Here is an 18,235-nt window from a genome sequence, read left to right as displayed (position 1 = left end):
AACAACCAAGTGATCAGGCCCAGTCAGCATAGGTTCATGAAGGGCAGGTCCTGTTTGACAAACCTCATCTCCTTCTATGACAGAGTGACCTGCTTATTGGATGAGGAAAGGGCTGTGGATGTTGTCTTCCTTAACTTTAGCAAGGCCTTTGACAGGGGTTCCCACAGCATTCTCCTAGAGAAGCTGGTTGCTGATGGCTTGGATGCACACATGCTTTTCTGGATAAAAAAATGGTTGGATGGCTGGGCCCAAAGAGTTGTGTTAAACAGAGTTAAATGCAGTTGGCAGCCGGTCACAAGTGGTGTCCCCCAGGGCTCAGTGCTGGGGCTGCTCCTGTTTAACATCTCTATTGGTAACTTGGATGAGGGGATAGAGTGCACTCTCAATAAGTCTGCAGATGACACAGAGTTGGGTGGTGTCACAGTCTGGCTCAGGATCGACAGTTAAATCAGCAACAATAATGCTCTCAACACCCTCCCCCTCCCACCCAGGTAGGGAAGGACAAAAAAATAGGAGACTTTCTGGACTGAAAACTAAACTAGACGGCTTTAATTAAATACTAATGATAAAATATGTACAATTATATATAAGTTTGTTCAAGAATGTGCAAAACCCTTGTGCCTTCCTCCACCCCCAGCCACTCCCACAGCATCTCCTGAGCTGTGGGCAGTCCCGAAATGTCCCAGAGCTGCTGGAGAGAGTGGCAGAGCAGACAGGAGCTGAGGGGAGAGTTGTGAGGCTCAGGAATGCATGGGCCTGGGGATCAATGGTGATGGATAGACGGAGTTCTTCCCAGGTACTGGCTATGGATGGAAGAGAAGGGAAGAAGCAGGAAGGAAGGGGCTTGACTTCCATGATCCCTGACTTTATACTGAGTCTTAAATGTTTATGTTGTATTGGTTGACAGCCAGCTGAACATGAGCCAGCAGTGTGCCCAGGTGGCCAAGAAGGCCAACACCATCCTGGCCTGCATCAGAAATAGAGTGACCTGCAGGACCTGGGAGGTGATCCTGCCCCTCTGCTTGGCCTTGGTGAGGCCGCACCTCGAGCACTGTGTGCAGTTTTGGGCACTGCAGTATAGGAAGGACATTGAGGTGCTGGAGAGAGTGCAGAGAAGGGCAACTAGGGTGATTAGGGGTCTGGAGAACAGGTCTTATGAGGAGAGGCTGAGGGACCTGAAGCTGTTCAGCCTGCAGAAGAGAAGGCTGAAGGAAGACCTCATTGCTCTCCACAACTACCTGAAAGGAGGTTGTAGTGGGTGTTGGCCTCTTGTCCCTGGTGAGTAGTGATAGGACAAGAGGAAATGAGTCACCTCTGAGTCATAGCACATAGCTAATTATGAGGACAACTTCATGGCTTATGTAGGAATACAGATGGAAGGGCTTGCACAGTCCTCTGCACTGAGGAATGAGCAATACCCAGGGCCATGGTAGCAGTGGCCAAACAAGAGGTCCCTGAGCACCCAGGGGAACATTCAGGTGAGGTGAAATCCTTGTTCCACTATGCAGAATGTTCAGTTGCTCATTGAGAAGTTTCCCAGGTCTTTTATGTGTACCTGAAGTGACATGTTTCTTCAGACTTGTCCTTCTGATCTCTAGGACTCAAAAATATCGCACACAAAAATTCAGTATTACAAGTGTTCCCGTATTAAAGGTAAGAAAATGTAAAATACATTATACAAAAGGCAGTTATCTCACTATGTTATCTTGGTTCCCTCACTGTTCAGTCCAGCCAATAATTTTTCATTGGAAAGACCTTAATTTGTGCTACATTAAAGTTGTGCTCTAAAGAGACAGTGTACTTTTCAGGTTCACTGAAATGTTCAAAACTGGCTTGAATATTCACAGTACAGCATCTGATGCAAGAAGTATTGTCCTTTATAGCCCAAGGTCAATAGATGTAAAAGCTTCATGTTTTACAGGTTTTACATACAGAAGTTCTGCAATCAGGCTCAGAGTAGCTGCAGGGTTTGTGTTTGTCCTCAGTTACAACTTCAGGGCTGGAGTTCTTTGCTATTCCATGTTTTATGCCAAATCCTAATTCACAGGAGGCAAATTAAAATGGGCACACACATTTTCCTTACCATCTCTGAGCCTGGACTAGCCAGGCAGCAAGTGAAAGCCTTTGCAGATGACACCGTCTGGGGTTTCCTCCTTTCCAGGCGAGGAGCTTCCCTGGGGAGCTGGTCTCAGCTCAGCAGTTCACCAGCCCCTCTGCCCTTGGTGCTTCCCCCCAGGAGCCAGGAGCTGAGCTGAGACAGTGCCTGGTTTGAGAGGTCAGGACAGGTTGGTATTTGCCAGCCATGTGTGTGCACATTGGGCAGCTGGGGCTCACTTCTACATGGGCACAGTGTGACCCAGAGGCACCGCTGTGCTGGGGTCCTGGTGACCCTTCCTGGCCTGATGCACCATGGGGTGGGACCGGTGCTGGTGCTGGGGTCAGTGGAGGTTCCTGCACCACCAGCCCTATGGCTCTGCATTCATGTGTCAAGCAAACTGAAGACCCTGTGTGTCATTGTAAGATGTTTCTTAGGGTCAGGAAAGGTGGGACATGGTTGCAATCTGCTTCTCTGGGATGGTATCTTATAATTTATAGTAAACTGAACACAGAGGGAGCTGTGTTAAATGGTTGGTAGCCTGGTGGATAAGAAGGTCCCTGGTGGTGTGAGGGATCAAAGTACTTCTGGTTTGAATCAGAGCAGACAACTTGGTCTGAACCTCTGATGTCTGGGAGGAGCAGCTGGGTTATTTTTAAACCCTTCCAGGCAAAACTTTCATGAAATCTCTGTGGCTGACAAAGCCTCCAAAATCCTTATTTAACTTAAGTTCGTGTTCCAGTGACACACTCTTTCCCTGGAAAATGCCTGACAGTCCCTGTACTTATAGGGACACAAGAAGTAGAACTCATCCCCTGTGATACAACTGCATGTACTTTGTGTATTTTTTGTACTGGGTGTATATATATTAGGTGCTATGCAATTTACTGCTTCATCAAACTAGGTTTTTAACCCTTTGCAAAAAAAACCCACCCAAATATTCTAAGTGTGATTTAATATTTTAAGCATTTTAATATTTCATTATACATTGATATATTAATATAAATTAAATAACATTGATACTAACATGTTAATATTTAATATTTTATATATGGTGGTTTTAATATTTTCCATGGGTTTGATTTTGTCATTTGAGAGGGCTAAACTCTATACAAATAGATAAACTATATGCAAATAGCTATCAACAGTCACGTTCCTCTCTTCTTTTGAAAGCTATAAGTGTAGTTTATACTATAAATTATCAGTTTCCTGCTTCAGAGAAATGAAAAGTAACTCAGAAATTAAAAGTAATTAAGCAGAGCACAGTCAGTAGCCTTGAACAGAGAAGAGTGCTTCCTTAATGAAGAACTTCTCAACTAAAAAATAATAATGCTTGTTTTATTGTAATTCCAGTTATTTTGATTGGAGCCCCTTGAGGCCTTGGTTTTTTCTATGTATTAGTTTTTCCAGTGCTTGAAGGCAGATCTTCATCGTTGTGACTTGAAGGTTTACAAGCTATCTAATATTTATGACACATAAATAAAAGAAATTACTTGCAGATAATTTCCAGATTGTTAACATTAAATGCTTCTCTCAACCTGCAGCCAAAAGATTTTTGTCCACATTGACAAGATTGTGCTTAGCTACGAGCTGTACAGCCTCAAAAGAGTTAAAGGCCCACTGGTTTCTTCTCAGTGTTTTCAAACATCAATTAAACTGAAAACAAGGGCTATAAATTATGGTGACCTTTGCGATGACTTTTCATTTGTGGGATAGAGATGTGATGGTGTGAAAGTACTGTTAATAGTTTTTTAAAAAAATAAGATCCTCCTCAGGAGCTGCCAAGCAAAGTGTAAATTGCTTTCTGCTTGGTACTGTATCATGGAAATTTTCAGTCTTGTTAAAATTCAGAGGACCTAAAAATAATCCTACCCCTTCACCTCTGTACATTTTGCCATCTCAGCTGACAAATGGGACTCTTCTAGATTTAATCAGCATTTTATAATGACTTCTACTGAAACTACAGCCTGCTGGTTTCCCTTGTTGGCTTGTAAAATGTTTAGAAATGAGTGGATTTTATTTGTTGGTCTAAGAACTTGCTAAAAATGTAGCAGCCACAAAAAGTTTGCTTTGTGCTGCATAGCAGCACCTGCTCTATTTAATGGAATTTACATGTTTATGGCTTTTCTACTAGGTTTGTGGTTTTTTTAAGCTACTATAAAATTTCAGACCATTTTTTTGGTAGGCCAAAGATTTCCTTAGTTAATGAGACAGCTGTGTCATTATTGACTATAGTGATTTGATGAGCCTGATTAAAATTTCCCCCAGAGAACTGCCCTTTTGGCGAGAAGACAGTGAATTCTCTGCAGATCTTTTGCTCTTGCCTGCTCTTCACCTCAAAGACACCAAGTAACAACCTCTGAAAATGGGTTGGTTTTGTGCTAGTTACATGTTGCTTGAAATACAACAGCGAGCAGATAGGTACCAGGTATCTGTGTGGGACACTTGAGTTCGCTGCACAGCTGATCTGTGCTGAATGCTGAAGTGTGAATTTGGGTGCAGAGCTTCAGGTCCTGTGGATAATTCTCCATTTCTGTGGTTTCCAGGGGTATGCTGAGAAACCTGTGTTTATGATCACTTCAAAGCCTTAGATACCAAGTGACAGTAAGCTTCTACCTAAACCTTGTTCATACTTGTATATTCAATAGCTTATACTTCACCTAATTGGGATAGACCAAAAAAAAAAATTAAAAAAAAAAATCCCCTCGGACAGGCTCTTTTTCCTCTGCTTCACTTTTCAACTAATGGTGGAAGATGGAGAGGAGATCTTCAGCCTGTACTTTAGCCATTGAATTACTTCTTTGTGAAATTTTAGCTAGGTTGAAGAACTTTCCCTACTGAATTGACCATATTTATCACATTTCTGCAAAGCTCACTGCTTTTCAGTAGCTCACAGACAAAATATGCAAACAGGGCAAGGAGCCTCAATTTTACTATTTGTTCATCTGTCTTTGGAGCTTCCTTTAATTTGATGCTGACTGCAGACATGGTTTTGTAGTTCTTCAGCAGTGATGTTGGGTCAACAGGAAAAGAGACAAACATTTCTGCTAACTGTCCATCCATGGTGAGTAGTACAAGGAGAAAACAGCTTTCAAACCCTGATTCCAACCTCCTCTGGGTTTAACAAGTGGATTCAGAAGGCCCAAAGCAAGAAGTCCTTTTCTTTCCTGTATTTTAATGCCTGCTGTTGAGATGGTGCTTTACACTGTGGAGAACTACTTTGGTGTTTTTGTCACTCATGGTTTCCCAAGGGGAGGATCACCGGGTGGCTGCATCCAGATGGGCCTGCTCAGTAATCCTGGCTGCTCAGCAGGGTGCCACCTTCTGTGGAGTGACAAGGGCCTAAATAGATGAAGAGGGAAAGCAGTGTGAGTCCATCCCAGGAGGTGAAGATACGGGTTCTTTTCTCTGCATAAATTGTCCTTGAAGGGAAGCACACGTAAAGCTGTACCATGAGGCAGATGTTCAGATTGTGTTGTCAGCTGAAGCATTGCTCTTTTTAAGGTCAATTTTATGTTGGCACAGCCCAAAAGTGCATGTAGCTGTCGGTTGTTTCTTCTGAAAATTTGTTCTGCTTTAATAAATTGGAGAAATACCTTGTTTTAGCAAAGTCCAGAAATAACAGATGGCTCATATGTCAGGCATCAGCAAATACTAACATTGTGGGCATGACCCCTGTCCATGTCCTGTTAAGAAATCTACCTGCCTTCAGGATTGGGTTGCCCAAGAGTTTGGTGTTTTCTGTAACAGGACCAAAAGTCTAAGTTCCACTTGCTTATAACATGCTGTCATTGGACTTAAATGCTCTCTTCCACAAAAAGAACAGAGATTTAATGTGATTGCTCATGTTGTTCATTGTCTTTCAGAGTGCATTTAAGCTGAGTTTTAACTTTCTGAATGCTCAGTTGATGAGGCTGGACAAAGCCAAACTGTTTTCTTCAAGCATTTGAGCTTCCATCACCCATGCATGTGGAATCGCTGTTGCTGATTTTGGGTGACAGTGGGATTAAGGACATATGGTATGAGGTTGACATGTTGTCAGACTGCTGTGGATGTATGTTTTAGGTTAACATGATGCTTGTTACCAGATTTTGTTTAAAATGAAATTGATTCTGCAGGTATTGGGAGAAGTTGTGGTCAAAAACGAGTCAGCCTTTCTTTTCTAAGTATCTGTAGCACTGTAGATCATTACTTCCTTGATGATTATCAGCATGAAACTGTACCTAGCAATAGTATTCTCACCAGTTTTCATTAAGATTTCATGCTCACCCAGTATTTCTAAAAAGAGCCTTAAATCTTTACAATCAAGTACAGCAGCAGGAATACTCAAGAAAAACTAGCCTCTAATAAGTGGCAGAAGTCAATTGGAGATTCTACCTTGTGTTTATATAGCATTTTTTAATCTAGGGCATTTCATGGGAGTCAGTGAATTTATTGAACTGTTCTCTTCACCACTGCTTCTTTGTGATGATCACACCAGCTGGTCACCAGAGCTTAGGCCTGCTGCTCAGTAATCAAATAGGGAGTAGAGTCAGGCTTCCCAAGATGAGGATCCTTCCAGACTTTCCAGCCGAAGAGTAGGGTAAGTGCGAGATATGCTGACAAAGCAGCCTGGAGACAAAGTAGACTAATAGGGTTAATGCTATTGCTTGCTGCTGACTGCTGAGAGGCATGAAGGATTTTATATCACTTGTGGTGCTGTTGGCATTGCTGCATTCGATACAGCTTTTTCTCATGTAATCACATGCTCTGACCTACTGGTTTGATGTATCATCTCAATAATGTGGGAAGACTAGGAAAATTCCATGAAATTACTGCATTTCAGTACTGTGTCTGCCAAGGGAAGGATGTCAGTCCATCATAGGCTGGAAAAAGCAAACAGTGTCTTATTGTTATGTGAGACTGAAATTCTTAATGTCCTTGTGTGCAGACCTGTGTCTGCATTTTCAGGTGCTTCACTCCCTTGATTAGCCACACATTTAAGCTGTATTGAGCACAAGTGTGAATCTTGCTGCATTTCACAGTGGAGAACCATTTCCCTGTATTTCAGCAGCAAATTAGAGATGAGGAGAAACAATAACTGAGAAATGTCAGTTACTACCTGAGGAGATCTGCTGTACCAATGAAGCAACTAAAATGATGCCATTAAATTAAAAGTTTATACACTTTCAAGGAATGAGTTTAGGAGATTGCTGTGGCTATGAAGAAAGATTAAAAACTGATCATTTAACTGTTTTGATTATTGAATCTGCTGATGCACTATATCATGAGATGACCATTTCTGCAAGTGGAGTGAATCACTTTCCACTTTTAGAAGAGATCTGAAGGACATACTGTTGAACTAACTGGTCATCTGACATAGGGAATATTTCATGTTGTAGCAGTAATGGCAATTTCAAGGCACACTGATTGGAAATGGATTTTAAAAAAATTTGAGATAGGCTAAGCACCTGAATGAAGCTACCTCATATATTGTCTCACTTATGTTATTCTTATTTTGCTTTTGACTGTTGTCAGAACCATTATTTTCAGCTAGTCTAAGCAAAGAGATTAAGGATTGAATTCATAAGTAAGGCAGCTTTCCTTTTTGTGATGGTCTCATCTTGGCATAGTCAGAGCACATGGACAGAGCTGTGTGAGGAGACAGCAATGGTAGCACTGGTTTGCATCTGTTCTATGACTGCTAGCATCTGTTTGGTGATTAACTAAAGGATTTCAGCCATTAGAGTTGTCAATCTGACACCTTTGATAGGCACTAAAATAAAACCATGCTACCAGGAACCGCTCATTTTTCCCCCCGCATTTTTTGATTTAGTTGACTCTTTGTGTCCTTGCTGATAACTACTAGCAAGCCTAATGCATTATAAACTCTGAAAAGTGAGCAAGCACTGTCATTTTTTGCACAACAGATGTTCTTGATCAGGAATCAGACAAAAGATCTCATCACTCTTCCTCTGAGCAATTTAATTTGTCTGTTCCATGGCACACCAGCCACCTCCTGTCTAGTGAATGACATGCCCAAGCCCTACTTCATTCTAGGATCAGTTCCTTTAATCTTAGAGAATTATTGGGATTTTTTTCTGTCCCGGAGCAAAGAGAGTGGAAAAAAGGAAATGACCCTGTTGCTTATGGTGTCACCAGTAATGCATCATAATGAAAAGTAGCAAAGGCCTACTTCAAAAATAGATTTTAAGAGAACTAGAAAATACTCTTGGAGTACTTTTTGAAGAAATAGCAATTTAGATTTGATGGCGTTTCTTTAGCAGTTGTAGGACTCAGAGGAAGGGAAAAGCAGTGTGTAATCCATCAGATTCTTGTAATGCAATTTAGCAGTGTGGAAAAATGGATATAGTTTTAAGAAAAGTTGTTTGCTGTGGATCCAGTTTTCCCCTCCTTAGTCACGCAAGTTGTCCAGAATGAATAATTACTGAGATTTTTGCTTGCTTATCCATTTAGTTTGATAAAACTGTGTATTGCTCTGTAGTGATGGATGGGTACTGCTGGATATGTCAAATCTATAGCTATTCTATAGTTAATTTCCCATTTATTAGCTCAGCACAAAAGACAGCTGTTTTGCCTATGCACAGCTCCTGACTCTGCCACCAGACCGATCTTGCATACCCAACGGAGGAGCCATCGTTGCTCACTCTGCAGAGGAAGCTGCAGGTTGTGCCCCATGTTCCTACCAATAATTGCCACAAACTTGCTAGAAAGGAGAGGCAAGGGAAGTTGGCCTTATCTTGTGCATGTGGCCAGCCCTGCAGAGAAATGGCAGCTGCTGCTGCTGCCCATACAAATGGTAGTGTCTGTGGCCACAGTCACAGCTGTCAGTTCTGATAAATGAGCCGACTGTGCTTGAGGAGCTCATTGTAAGTCTATCACTGGCAGAAAGAGAAACCACTCATATGACCTCTTTTCCATTTGGCAGGTTGACAGGACAGAAGTGATTCGAACTTGTATAAACCCCATCTTCTCCAAGCTGTTCACGGTGGACTTCTACTTTGAAGAGGTTCAGCGGTTGCGGTTTGAAGTCCATGACATTAGCAGCAATCACAATGGGCTGAAGGAAGCAGATTTTCTTGGTGGCATGGAGTGCACTCTTGGGCAGGTAAGTGTCACTGTCATTTTCCCCCCTTGTCTCTCATAGTTTGTATGTATAGGAAATATATCGCTTTGTTAAATGACTGATGTGAGAGCTGTGTCATTCATGACAAAATTCTTAATCAGTGCTTTGAAGATTATAATTAAAAACTGTTGGTTTGATTTACAGGTGTAGTATAGCTTCAAGTCAGCCAGTGCTATAGGAAATGGAGTGTCAGTGGTTGGCCTTGTACAGTAAGAGCCCAGGCTCATTACACCAATGTTGAGAAGCAGACTGACCTGGGAAAAAGTTATTGTTCCCAACATTATATGGTATTTAAAGCAAGTTCTAAGTCCAAAGAACACTTAAAAATATACACTTTACTCACATAGGATAGTGCCTGGTGATGTGGCAAATAGAGAGATAGGGTTGGATTCATTTCCCTGACTCTCAATCTTCCAAAAGTTAGGTGTCTAGACTAAGTTACTCTTCTGAATTACAGCTTTAGTTCAGTGGAGAGAAACAGACAGTTTCAGCAGTTGATTCATTCCACCTGAGAAACCCATCCTAGATTAGCATAAATTGCTGTCAGGAGATATTCATTTTCCCCATCAGTTATCAAGAGAGTCTAGACAGCTGACTTAAAGTAGATACCTAACTTTTTAGATGGCTAAATTTAAGAGGGATGAGTCCTACCCACAGGACTGGTATCTAGAGGTTGTCAGAGCCAGGTCTGCAGCAAATTCCTATACTACTTACTAATGGTCCACTGCAGTGTCCCAGGTCATGCAGTTTATTTCTGACTGGCAGACTTTTTGTTGTGCAGGGTCTTGTAACAAATCTCAGCTCTGTCCATAATAGCAAAGCTGAGGATAGTCTCAGTTTCACTGAGCTGAGTGTAAATTTGCTCTCTGCTCTGGTAGCTTGTGTGACAAGACCAGGCAGTGCTTTTGTTTAGATTATCCTCTGTAGAACTGCCATGTAAGTTTGTTACCTGAACACGGTAGCTTTGCACAGAAGATGCTGCAAAGCTTTTTTCCTCTATTTTCTCACCTTTTGTTATTGCTCCCTCAGCCCCACCGCACATAAATCCCTTTGTTTTTCTTCCCAAAGCCAGTGGGCCAAACGTGCTGAAAGAGAAAAAGTCCTCCCGATGGGAGAATTAATATAGAATATATGTATTTGCTAACTTGAAAGCTCAACATGGAGGTATTGGTATTTAGGTTATTTACAATGCACAACAGTCTTTTCTTTCAGACAAACTTCTTGTGGACTTAATGAAAATAAGCTATCCTATAAAATCAAGGAAAGTGAGAAACAAAGTAAAAAGTTATCACAATGTTCTTCTCCCTTAACTGGGGGAAGAAAAGCCATTGCTGCTCCCTGTAGCATAAAAGAGCATATAATGATTTGCTGTCTATAAATAGCACACAGCTGGGTTGATTGCAGTGTAATTTCAATGGTATCAAGGCAAAAATAGTAACAGTGGGAAATCTGTTTTGAGTTTTGTAGCTTTCAGCACTCTAATCTCATATTTAGACTGTTTTAGTGGGTTCTTTGCCCCTTTTCTTGTTTTTCAACTTTATAGAATTCCTCTACTGATTTAATACCCCAAAATATTTGTGCTGGAATTGTCAACTAAGCAAAGTAATTACTAGGAGTCCAGCATTGAAAATCCTGCAGCACAAGCTGTACATACAGAATTTACTCTCATGCTTGGCTGTTTCATGCAATTACTGCGAATTTTAATGATGATAGTAGAGCTGTGGCTTTTCTTGAGATAATTTTGACATTGCTTTGTTGCTCTACATCATTTTAATGCCTGAATAAAACATAATTTCATATGAGACACTGTGCCTTCCTATCAGTTAATTTTCCCATTGCAAGTAGGTTTTATCTGAAACATCCAGGGAAGCTCCAGATTTTTAGGCATAGTGTGAAAGACTGATTCCCTCCCTGCCTCCCATAAATGTGCCAACTTCTAATGCTCTGTTCTAAGTAACATCTATCAGATGATCTATCAGAGATTCACTGCTACTTGTACCTGTTTGTAGATCATCATTTAGCATTTTTGCCCGAATCCTATAATACTCTTAACTGAAACAAAATTAATTGGAATAAATACTAGGAAAGGCAATATCATGGTTATGCACTAAGATGATAGAGACAAGTGAGCTTTTCTTCTGTTGTATCAAAATCTTCACATGCAGCCTGCCTAAGTAGGTACAAGTATTTTGGAAATTCGAGGGCTTGGATGTGGACAATGGAGAAATGCATTCATTCAGAAGGTTTCATTACTAGTAGTCTTCTGCCAAATGCTGTAATAAATCTGTCCCAAGAGAGTGATAGGGACAGTTACCTGTAGGCTGTTAGATCCTGAGCATACACTGTTCTAGTGACATACCACTGGATTGTCAGCAAGACATTTCTACTGCTCTTGCTAGGACAAGCCAATTCTGTGCCTCTACAGGTAACTACTGCAGTTGGCAGCATCCAGGCTTGCAGTCAGTTATTGCTGAATGTGAAGAATAGATGCATCAAAAGGCATTTCTTAAGCCCCACAGTATTTAAACCCAGTAGAACAAGTGGTTGTGGGTAGATACTGCTGAGTGTAATTAAGAAAAAGTCAATGTGCTTGACAGAAATTTCCTTGAAGTTATTTGAATTGCCCATCATGCTCAGGAGTTGCCCTTTCAAATACAACAATAGCAGGGCATCTTTTGAAGGATTTGAGGGGCAGAAGGCTTAGTACAGGGTTTTAGGGGGATTTTTTTGGTGTCTTTTTAAGTATTAAGGGTCTATTCCTTCCACTCAGGCTGTTTTTACATTTCCATTTCCCTTTGTCTTCAGTGTCCTGGTAACATGCTGAATTGCAGACCGTTGGCTAATCTGTATGATTGGAAGGATAGAGTAAGAAAGCTCTAAAATATTAGAGAAGTTGCTAAAGTTGAAAGTTCAAACAGTTTTACTCAATTACTGGTGTAATCTTAAAATATGGTCTGCAATTATATTTATTGATGAAAAAGAGGTTCTTAAGAAACTTTACCTCAGGAGTGTGTAGAATACTCCAACCAATTAAGCTGTCCATTCTGTCTTAATGAAGTAACATGGCTAAATTGTAGGTTAACGAACATAACTAAAAACTATGTTTTGTTTTGTTTTCATTTTACAGTTCATTTCTAAGTAACTGCATACAAGTAATATCTAATAATTCTATCACATGATAAGCACTGGAATCACAAGCAGCAATATTTTAACTGCTGTTTTGGGATACCACTGTACCCCTAGGTGACGTCTAGTTTCCTAGAGGTGCTTTAGGTGCTATCAATCAGTTCACCCTTGGTTGTGGTTTTACAGATTTTGTCTGTAAGTAAGGAAAGTAAATTCTTCCCCTTCTTTTTCCTCTTTGTTTTTCACTTTCCCTTCTCCCTTCTCCCATCCTTATGTGTTCAGGGACTCACTCAGACTTACCACTTCCAACTGAGTCTCATCTTAATCACTGAAAGTTTTGTATTTCTGTTGCTTTTTGGTTGCTCACAAAAGCTGTGATTGTTTTGAGGTGCAGGAGATAGTTTTATTATTTTTACTTAATGGGTTTGGGGGGTTTTGTCCATCAAAAACCAATGGGAAACAAATCATAGATGGACAAACACTGTCAGAAATTGGATAGCCTAATTTTCATGGTATTCAGCCAGTATGGCAAAACCTCAAACTCAAGCCTTTTTCCATTTATGTGTTAATACCTTTATGTGTTCTGAGCCTCTCTAATGTTCTTTTATTGGAATTATTCTGTTTAATAAACTTAAGCTTTATAAACATAAAATTTATAAAGCATTGAACTGGCATAATTTAGTACAGTAAGGCTGAAAACATTTAAATACCTGAAGTTAACTTCTTGACCACTCAGGAATTAAGTATCAGGAGGCTGATGCTTAGGAACACTTTTTTTCCTCTAAAGTTTCATCCAAAATTCTCAGCCTGATCTTTAAGAACTCACAAAAATTATTTCAGTGAATAATCATTTTCTGACAAGATCTCAACAAACCTAGGTTGCCAAGACATTCTTGATTACTGCTCTGTTGTGCCTGCAACATCATTAAATTATAGAAACCAGTACAGTTGTTATTTCTTAAATGCTGTGAACCATCTGCAGTGTGCAAATAGCCTTTGTGGCTTTTTTTTCATTACTTACCCTGGCTGGTCTTTGCCATTTTCAAATTTGTGATTCCATTTCTTGTTTGGTTTCTGTTAATTTATGGAAATGTTAAAACATTACAATTCACAAGTCCCTTACTTGCTCAACTACTAGCACAAGTGAAGAAAAATGCAGAGATGTACATCCTTTACTGCCAAGAACCTTTTCAAATATTATTTAGAGATTTAATATTCCCATACTTGCATTTGTGTACAAAGTATATTGAAAAGATTCCTTCTCAGTAATGAGTATTATTTGGTTTTGTGTGTTTTTAATAATATATGCCGTCAGCAGATTATGCCCTTGAAAAGGTTGACTGATTATTAGTCCAGTTTCAGCCATTGCAAATACCCTTGCTCTTGAATTGGAGAAAGGCTAAAGGAGCCATGATTGCACCTGAATTAATTAAACTGAAATAGTCTGTATGAGAATATTGGTTTAATAGGCTGTTATCTGCTTCTGTGGTGCAAAACACGCACAATCCATTTTTTCCAGGTATTTGAATTCCTAAATCTCATTAGATATCTGTATGCCTCCTTAGGTATCTAAACACCCTGAAATACTTGGCCTTTGATCCCCTCAAAATGAAGTTGCTCAATTAATTAGTGGGATGAATAATGTACTTTATTAGATATGAATGTCATTTTCTATCAGGGCTGAGTCAGAGAAGAAGCAAATCATCAGCATAGGTCCTTCAGTAACTTTACCTAACCACTAAAACACCTCAGTTAACCCCAGAAAGCTCTGGGTTTGCCATCGCAGCATGGTCTCTGAAGCTGTAAGATTTTCAGTTCTACAGTAATCTTGCCAGTCAAAGTTAATGTAATTACTTGTACAGTTTTTCTGCTGTGTGTTTGCATAACTGTATCTTTTTGTATTAATTACTATAGCAGTCCTCAGGAAAGTGATTTAAAATTTAGTTTGCTATTATGAGTTATTATTATGACTAATTATAAAAGGGCTGCTACACTACATACTAATTAAATTCAAAGACCTTTTATGCTATTGATAAGCTATTTCCTGTAATAACATTATTGTCTCTTGTGATAAGGATATCTTTTTTCCTCAATGTTCCGTTTTGATTTACTATTTTCAGGTACAGATTTTTAACAAAGGTAGGGAAAGATGTAATTCAGTTGTAAGAAGTCTGTGGGTTGATCAGTATTATAGAGAGCAAAAGAAGTCTTGACGAGTGGTGAGTATGGTACAGAAAGTATCCTATGTATGGAGAGGATGGTTATAGAAATAAAACTGTCTCTACCAAGAAATAAGAATTCTGTGAGCAGTTGAACAGAATGAGATTTCCTTCACTATGGACATATACATCTGAACTTGTTCTCGTGCAGGGATTTCTTGGCATCTGTGAATGGGTGAACTCATCTCCTAAACCTTTTTTTCATGAGAGTGGAGTGAGGTCATGGGCATCTACCTGCTGTCTGGTCTCTCTTCATGTTGAAATGTAGCATGCTTGATGCCTCTTAGCATGTCTGCCACCATTCATGAAAATTATTTGGTGGGTTCAAAAGGGACTGGGGGATAAACAGCGAGACAGACACAAGCACATCAGAGTTGTGCAAATCTTGGTTTGTAAAATAAAAAATTTTTAAAAAAAGGATAAAGATGAATGGATGAAGAAGGAGTGAGAGGTTTTACACTGTGAGCTGGAACTACCTCATTCTGCTGCCCTTGCTTAAATTAATTACTCTCACCGGTGAAATGTCAGTCATTTTATCTGTGGGTGTCTAAAAGCTGACAGTATTTGACTTGAATGGGTTATAGTAAGAGCACACTAATCTTTTAACTGACAAGCTTCAAGAAACATTTTACAAAAGTTAAATCTCCAGTTAGTTTTCTAGCCACTCTGGTTGTATCATTCTACTTACAGCAATATCTATAAAGCATTACAGTCCTACCTTTGAGAAACTTGGTTGCTGTGAAAACAGTGCTGTGAGGGTTGTACTTATTTTTATGCAAGAAGGGGAGAACTTAAGAGAACATGTATCATAGTAAATACTTTTGATATGGTTATGTTCTGAGTTTTACATATCACAGAATCCTCTTACTATACACCAAGGATGAAAATTATTTTGGAAACAGAGTCAAGTAAATTTTGTGTGTTAAAATCTCTGCCCCAACTTGGCAAGACAGCAATTGCTTGTCAAGAAAGGAACAGAACTCAGATAAAATATTCTTTAAGTTAGGGCAGCTGCGTATTTTAGCACCTTTTGTAGGAAACAATTAAAAAAGCTGTAACTTCAGGAGGCTCTGAAAAACTCATTCAAGTCAACTCTTGCTTTAGAAAGGCAGGTTGCTGTACAATGCTGAGCGGTTGGAACTCAGAGGGTAAAATTTCACAAGTACTGGTCTCACTTTTTTAATCTAAACAATGCTGAGCACAACATGGTGCTAGCAAAAAAATCCCAAACTATCACTTCCAGGGGAAGAATGGTGATTGAAAGACTGAAAAACATTTGTTCCTCACCAAAAATGTGGAGGACAGTGCAGACAATGAGTATAGCAGGTAAGATAGAGACAGATTTCTTATGGAGTGGGTTTGAAGCATTTAATATTTTAGTAGCTATTAGTTTATTTAACTAGAGAAGGACAATTATGACACTGAACTACAGGAATTTGAAGAATCCCCATTGAAAAGGAAAATGTTCACATTTTGAAATTGAGAACAACAAAATAAGGGTGTGGAAGGCTGATGTAAGGTTGCAGACTCAGTCTTGTCAGTTGGGTATTAATTGACTCTACCCTAAACTGAGGCAAAACACTTGGAAATGGCAACTGCAGGGCACAAAATTAGCCTTTGTTTGGAATGTAAGGATGGAGAAGGAAGCAGAGCTGTGATAGTGTGAAATCTAAAACATTATATCACAGAGAACTGCATTTTGAAAGGAATTTGCTTCCTAGCTGGCCTCACAAACACCACCACAGGGAGGTGTACATGCTCTTGTAAACAAAGTAGTGCCATGTTTAAAAAAAAAAAGATGCTGATAGCTGAGTGAAAAATGCCACTTGGGAAGTGCATGCATTGTGTGAGCAAAAAGAGGAAAGCAGTAGCTCAGAGAGGTTTAATAGAGGGTCAGTAAGTAGTATCACAGCTAAAGATGCATGTGTTAGCAGTCCAAAAACAACTGGAGTGCTTCTGAGGCTTAAGCTGGGTACTGGTGCATGAGCTAACGTGATGCCAAAACCATGGGCACAAGCCTGAGAGCTCAAAGTGGTCATTCTGCATCTAGAGAGGTAAAGAGCTCTGTACTGGGTGAGTGAATGCATTTGATGGTGAAGATTCAGTCTGTATGGAAGGCTTTTGGATCAAGAGAAAAATGCTAGTTAAAAATGTGACTAGGTGCTCTTTGAAATCCTGAAAAGAGGTGGGTCTGCTAGAAGGAAGTTAAGAAGTTGTGCAAGTCCATATAACAGGAATGACACATCTGGGAAAGAATTGACATAGAGGTGCTGGTTCAGCTAAAGCTGTTTGGCTGATTATCCCAGCTGACAAGGAAGAGATACAAAGACATCTTGGAATTGTGTACTATGGAGAGAAATTTCTGCCTAATCTGACTGTCTAAATAACTAAATCAGGGTTCCTTTAAGAAAGCTCCGTGGACAGAAGAGGCCAGTCTGAATAAAGAATCTGAGAGACTGAAGGAGTTATTTAAAATTATCCTAATCTTCCAAGTTTTGTAACCGAAAAGCTGCGGACACTCTTACATGTCACTAAGCAAAGTATTTCCCCAATCTTGGTTCTGTCAAAAACAGAGGCCAGTGATTCAAGAGTCTGTTGACCACTCAGTGGGTAATGAATTGGCTGGATGGTCTCACTCAAAGAGTTCTGTTCACTGGCTTGATGTCCAAATGGAGACCAGTGAGGAGTGGTGTTCCTCAGGGTCAGTACTGGGACCGGTGCTATTTAACATCTTTGTTGGTGACATGGACCTTGAAATTGAGTGCACCCTCAGCAAGTTTGCTGATGACACCAAAGTGTGTGGTGAGGCTGAAGGAGGGAAGGGATGCCACCCAGAGGGAACTTGACAGGCTTGAGAGGTGGGCCTATGCCATCCTCATGAAGTTCAGTAAGGCCAAGTACAAGGTCCTGCACCTGGGCTGGGGCAATCATAAGCACAGTTACAGGTTGGGCAGAGAATGGATTTGGAACAGTCCTGAGAAAAAGGACTTGGGGATGTTGCTTGTTGGGAAACTCAACATGAGCTGACAATGGGTACTTGGTGCCCAGAAAGCCAAAAGTATCCTGGGCTGCATCAAAAGAAGTGTGGCCAGAAGGTCAAGGGAGGTGATTCTCCCCCTCTGCTTTGCTCTTGTGAGACCCCACCTAGAGTACAGTGTCCAGTTCTGGAGCCCCCAGTACAAGAAGGATATGGAGCTCTTGGAGGGAGTCCAGAGGAGAGCCATGAAGATGATCAGAGAGCTGGAGCTCCTCTCCTATGAAGACCGGCTGAAGAGTTGGAGTTATTCAGCCTGGAGAAGAGAAGGCTCCAAGGAGACTTTGTGGTGGCTTTCTAGTACCTGAAGGGGCTACAGCTAAGCAGGGAAGACACTTTTTACAAGGGCATGTGGTGAGAGGGCCAGGAGTCATGGTTACAAACTGGAAGAGGGGAGACTTAGATTAGATATTAAGAAGAAATTCTTTAGTATGAGGGTGGTGAGACACTGGAACTGGTGGCTCAGAAAACTTGTGGCTGCCTCCTCCCTGGAAGTGTTTAAGGCCAGGCTGGATGGTGCTTTGAGCAACCTGGTTTAGTGTGAGATGTCCCTGCCCATGCAGGGGAGTTGGAACTAAATGATCTCTAAGGTCCCTTCCAACCCAAGCCATTCTATGATTGTCAACAAAACTTAA

At 40.5% G+C, this 18,235-nt stretch overlaps 1 protein-coding gene across 2 annotated transcripts in view; it reads left to right on the top strand.

Annotated features, from left to right (window-relative positions):
* CPNE4 (copine 4) overlaps nt 1-18,235 on the top strand; it is a 229,531-nt gene that overhangs the window by 106,382 nt on the left and 104,914 nt on the right. For both annotated transcript variants that reach the window (XM_051612099.1, XM_051612100.1), the window contains exon 3: nt 9,024-9,203. In XM_051612099.1, coding sequence (XP_051468059.1) covers nt 9,024-9,203 — 180 coding nt within the window. The remainder of the gene's footprint in view (nt 1-9,023; nt 9,204-18,235) is intronic.

The sequence above is a fragment of the Apus apus genome, chromosome 2, assembly GCF_020740795.1.
Source record: "Apus apus isolate bApuApu2 chromosome 2, bApuApu2.pri.cur, whole genome shotgun sequence".
NCBI classification, from domain to species: Eukaryota; Metazoa; Chordata; class Aves; order Apodiformes; family Apodidae; genus Apus; species Apus apus.
Note: the sequence above shows the minus strand (reverse complement) of the source record. Positions and strands in the feature narration are given on the sequence as shown.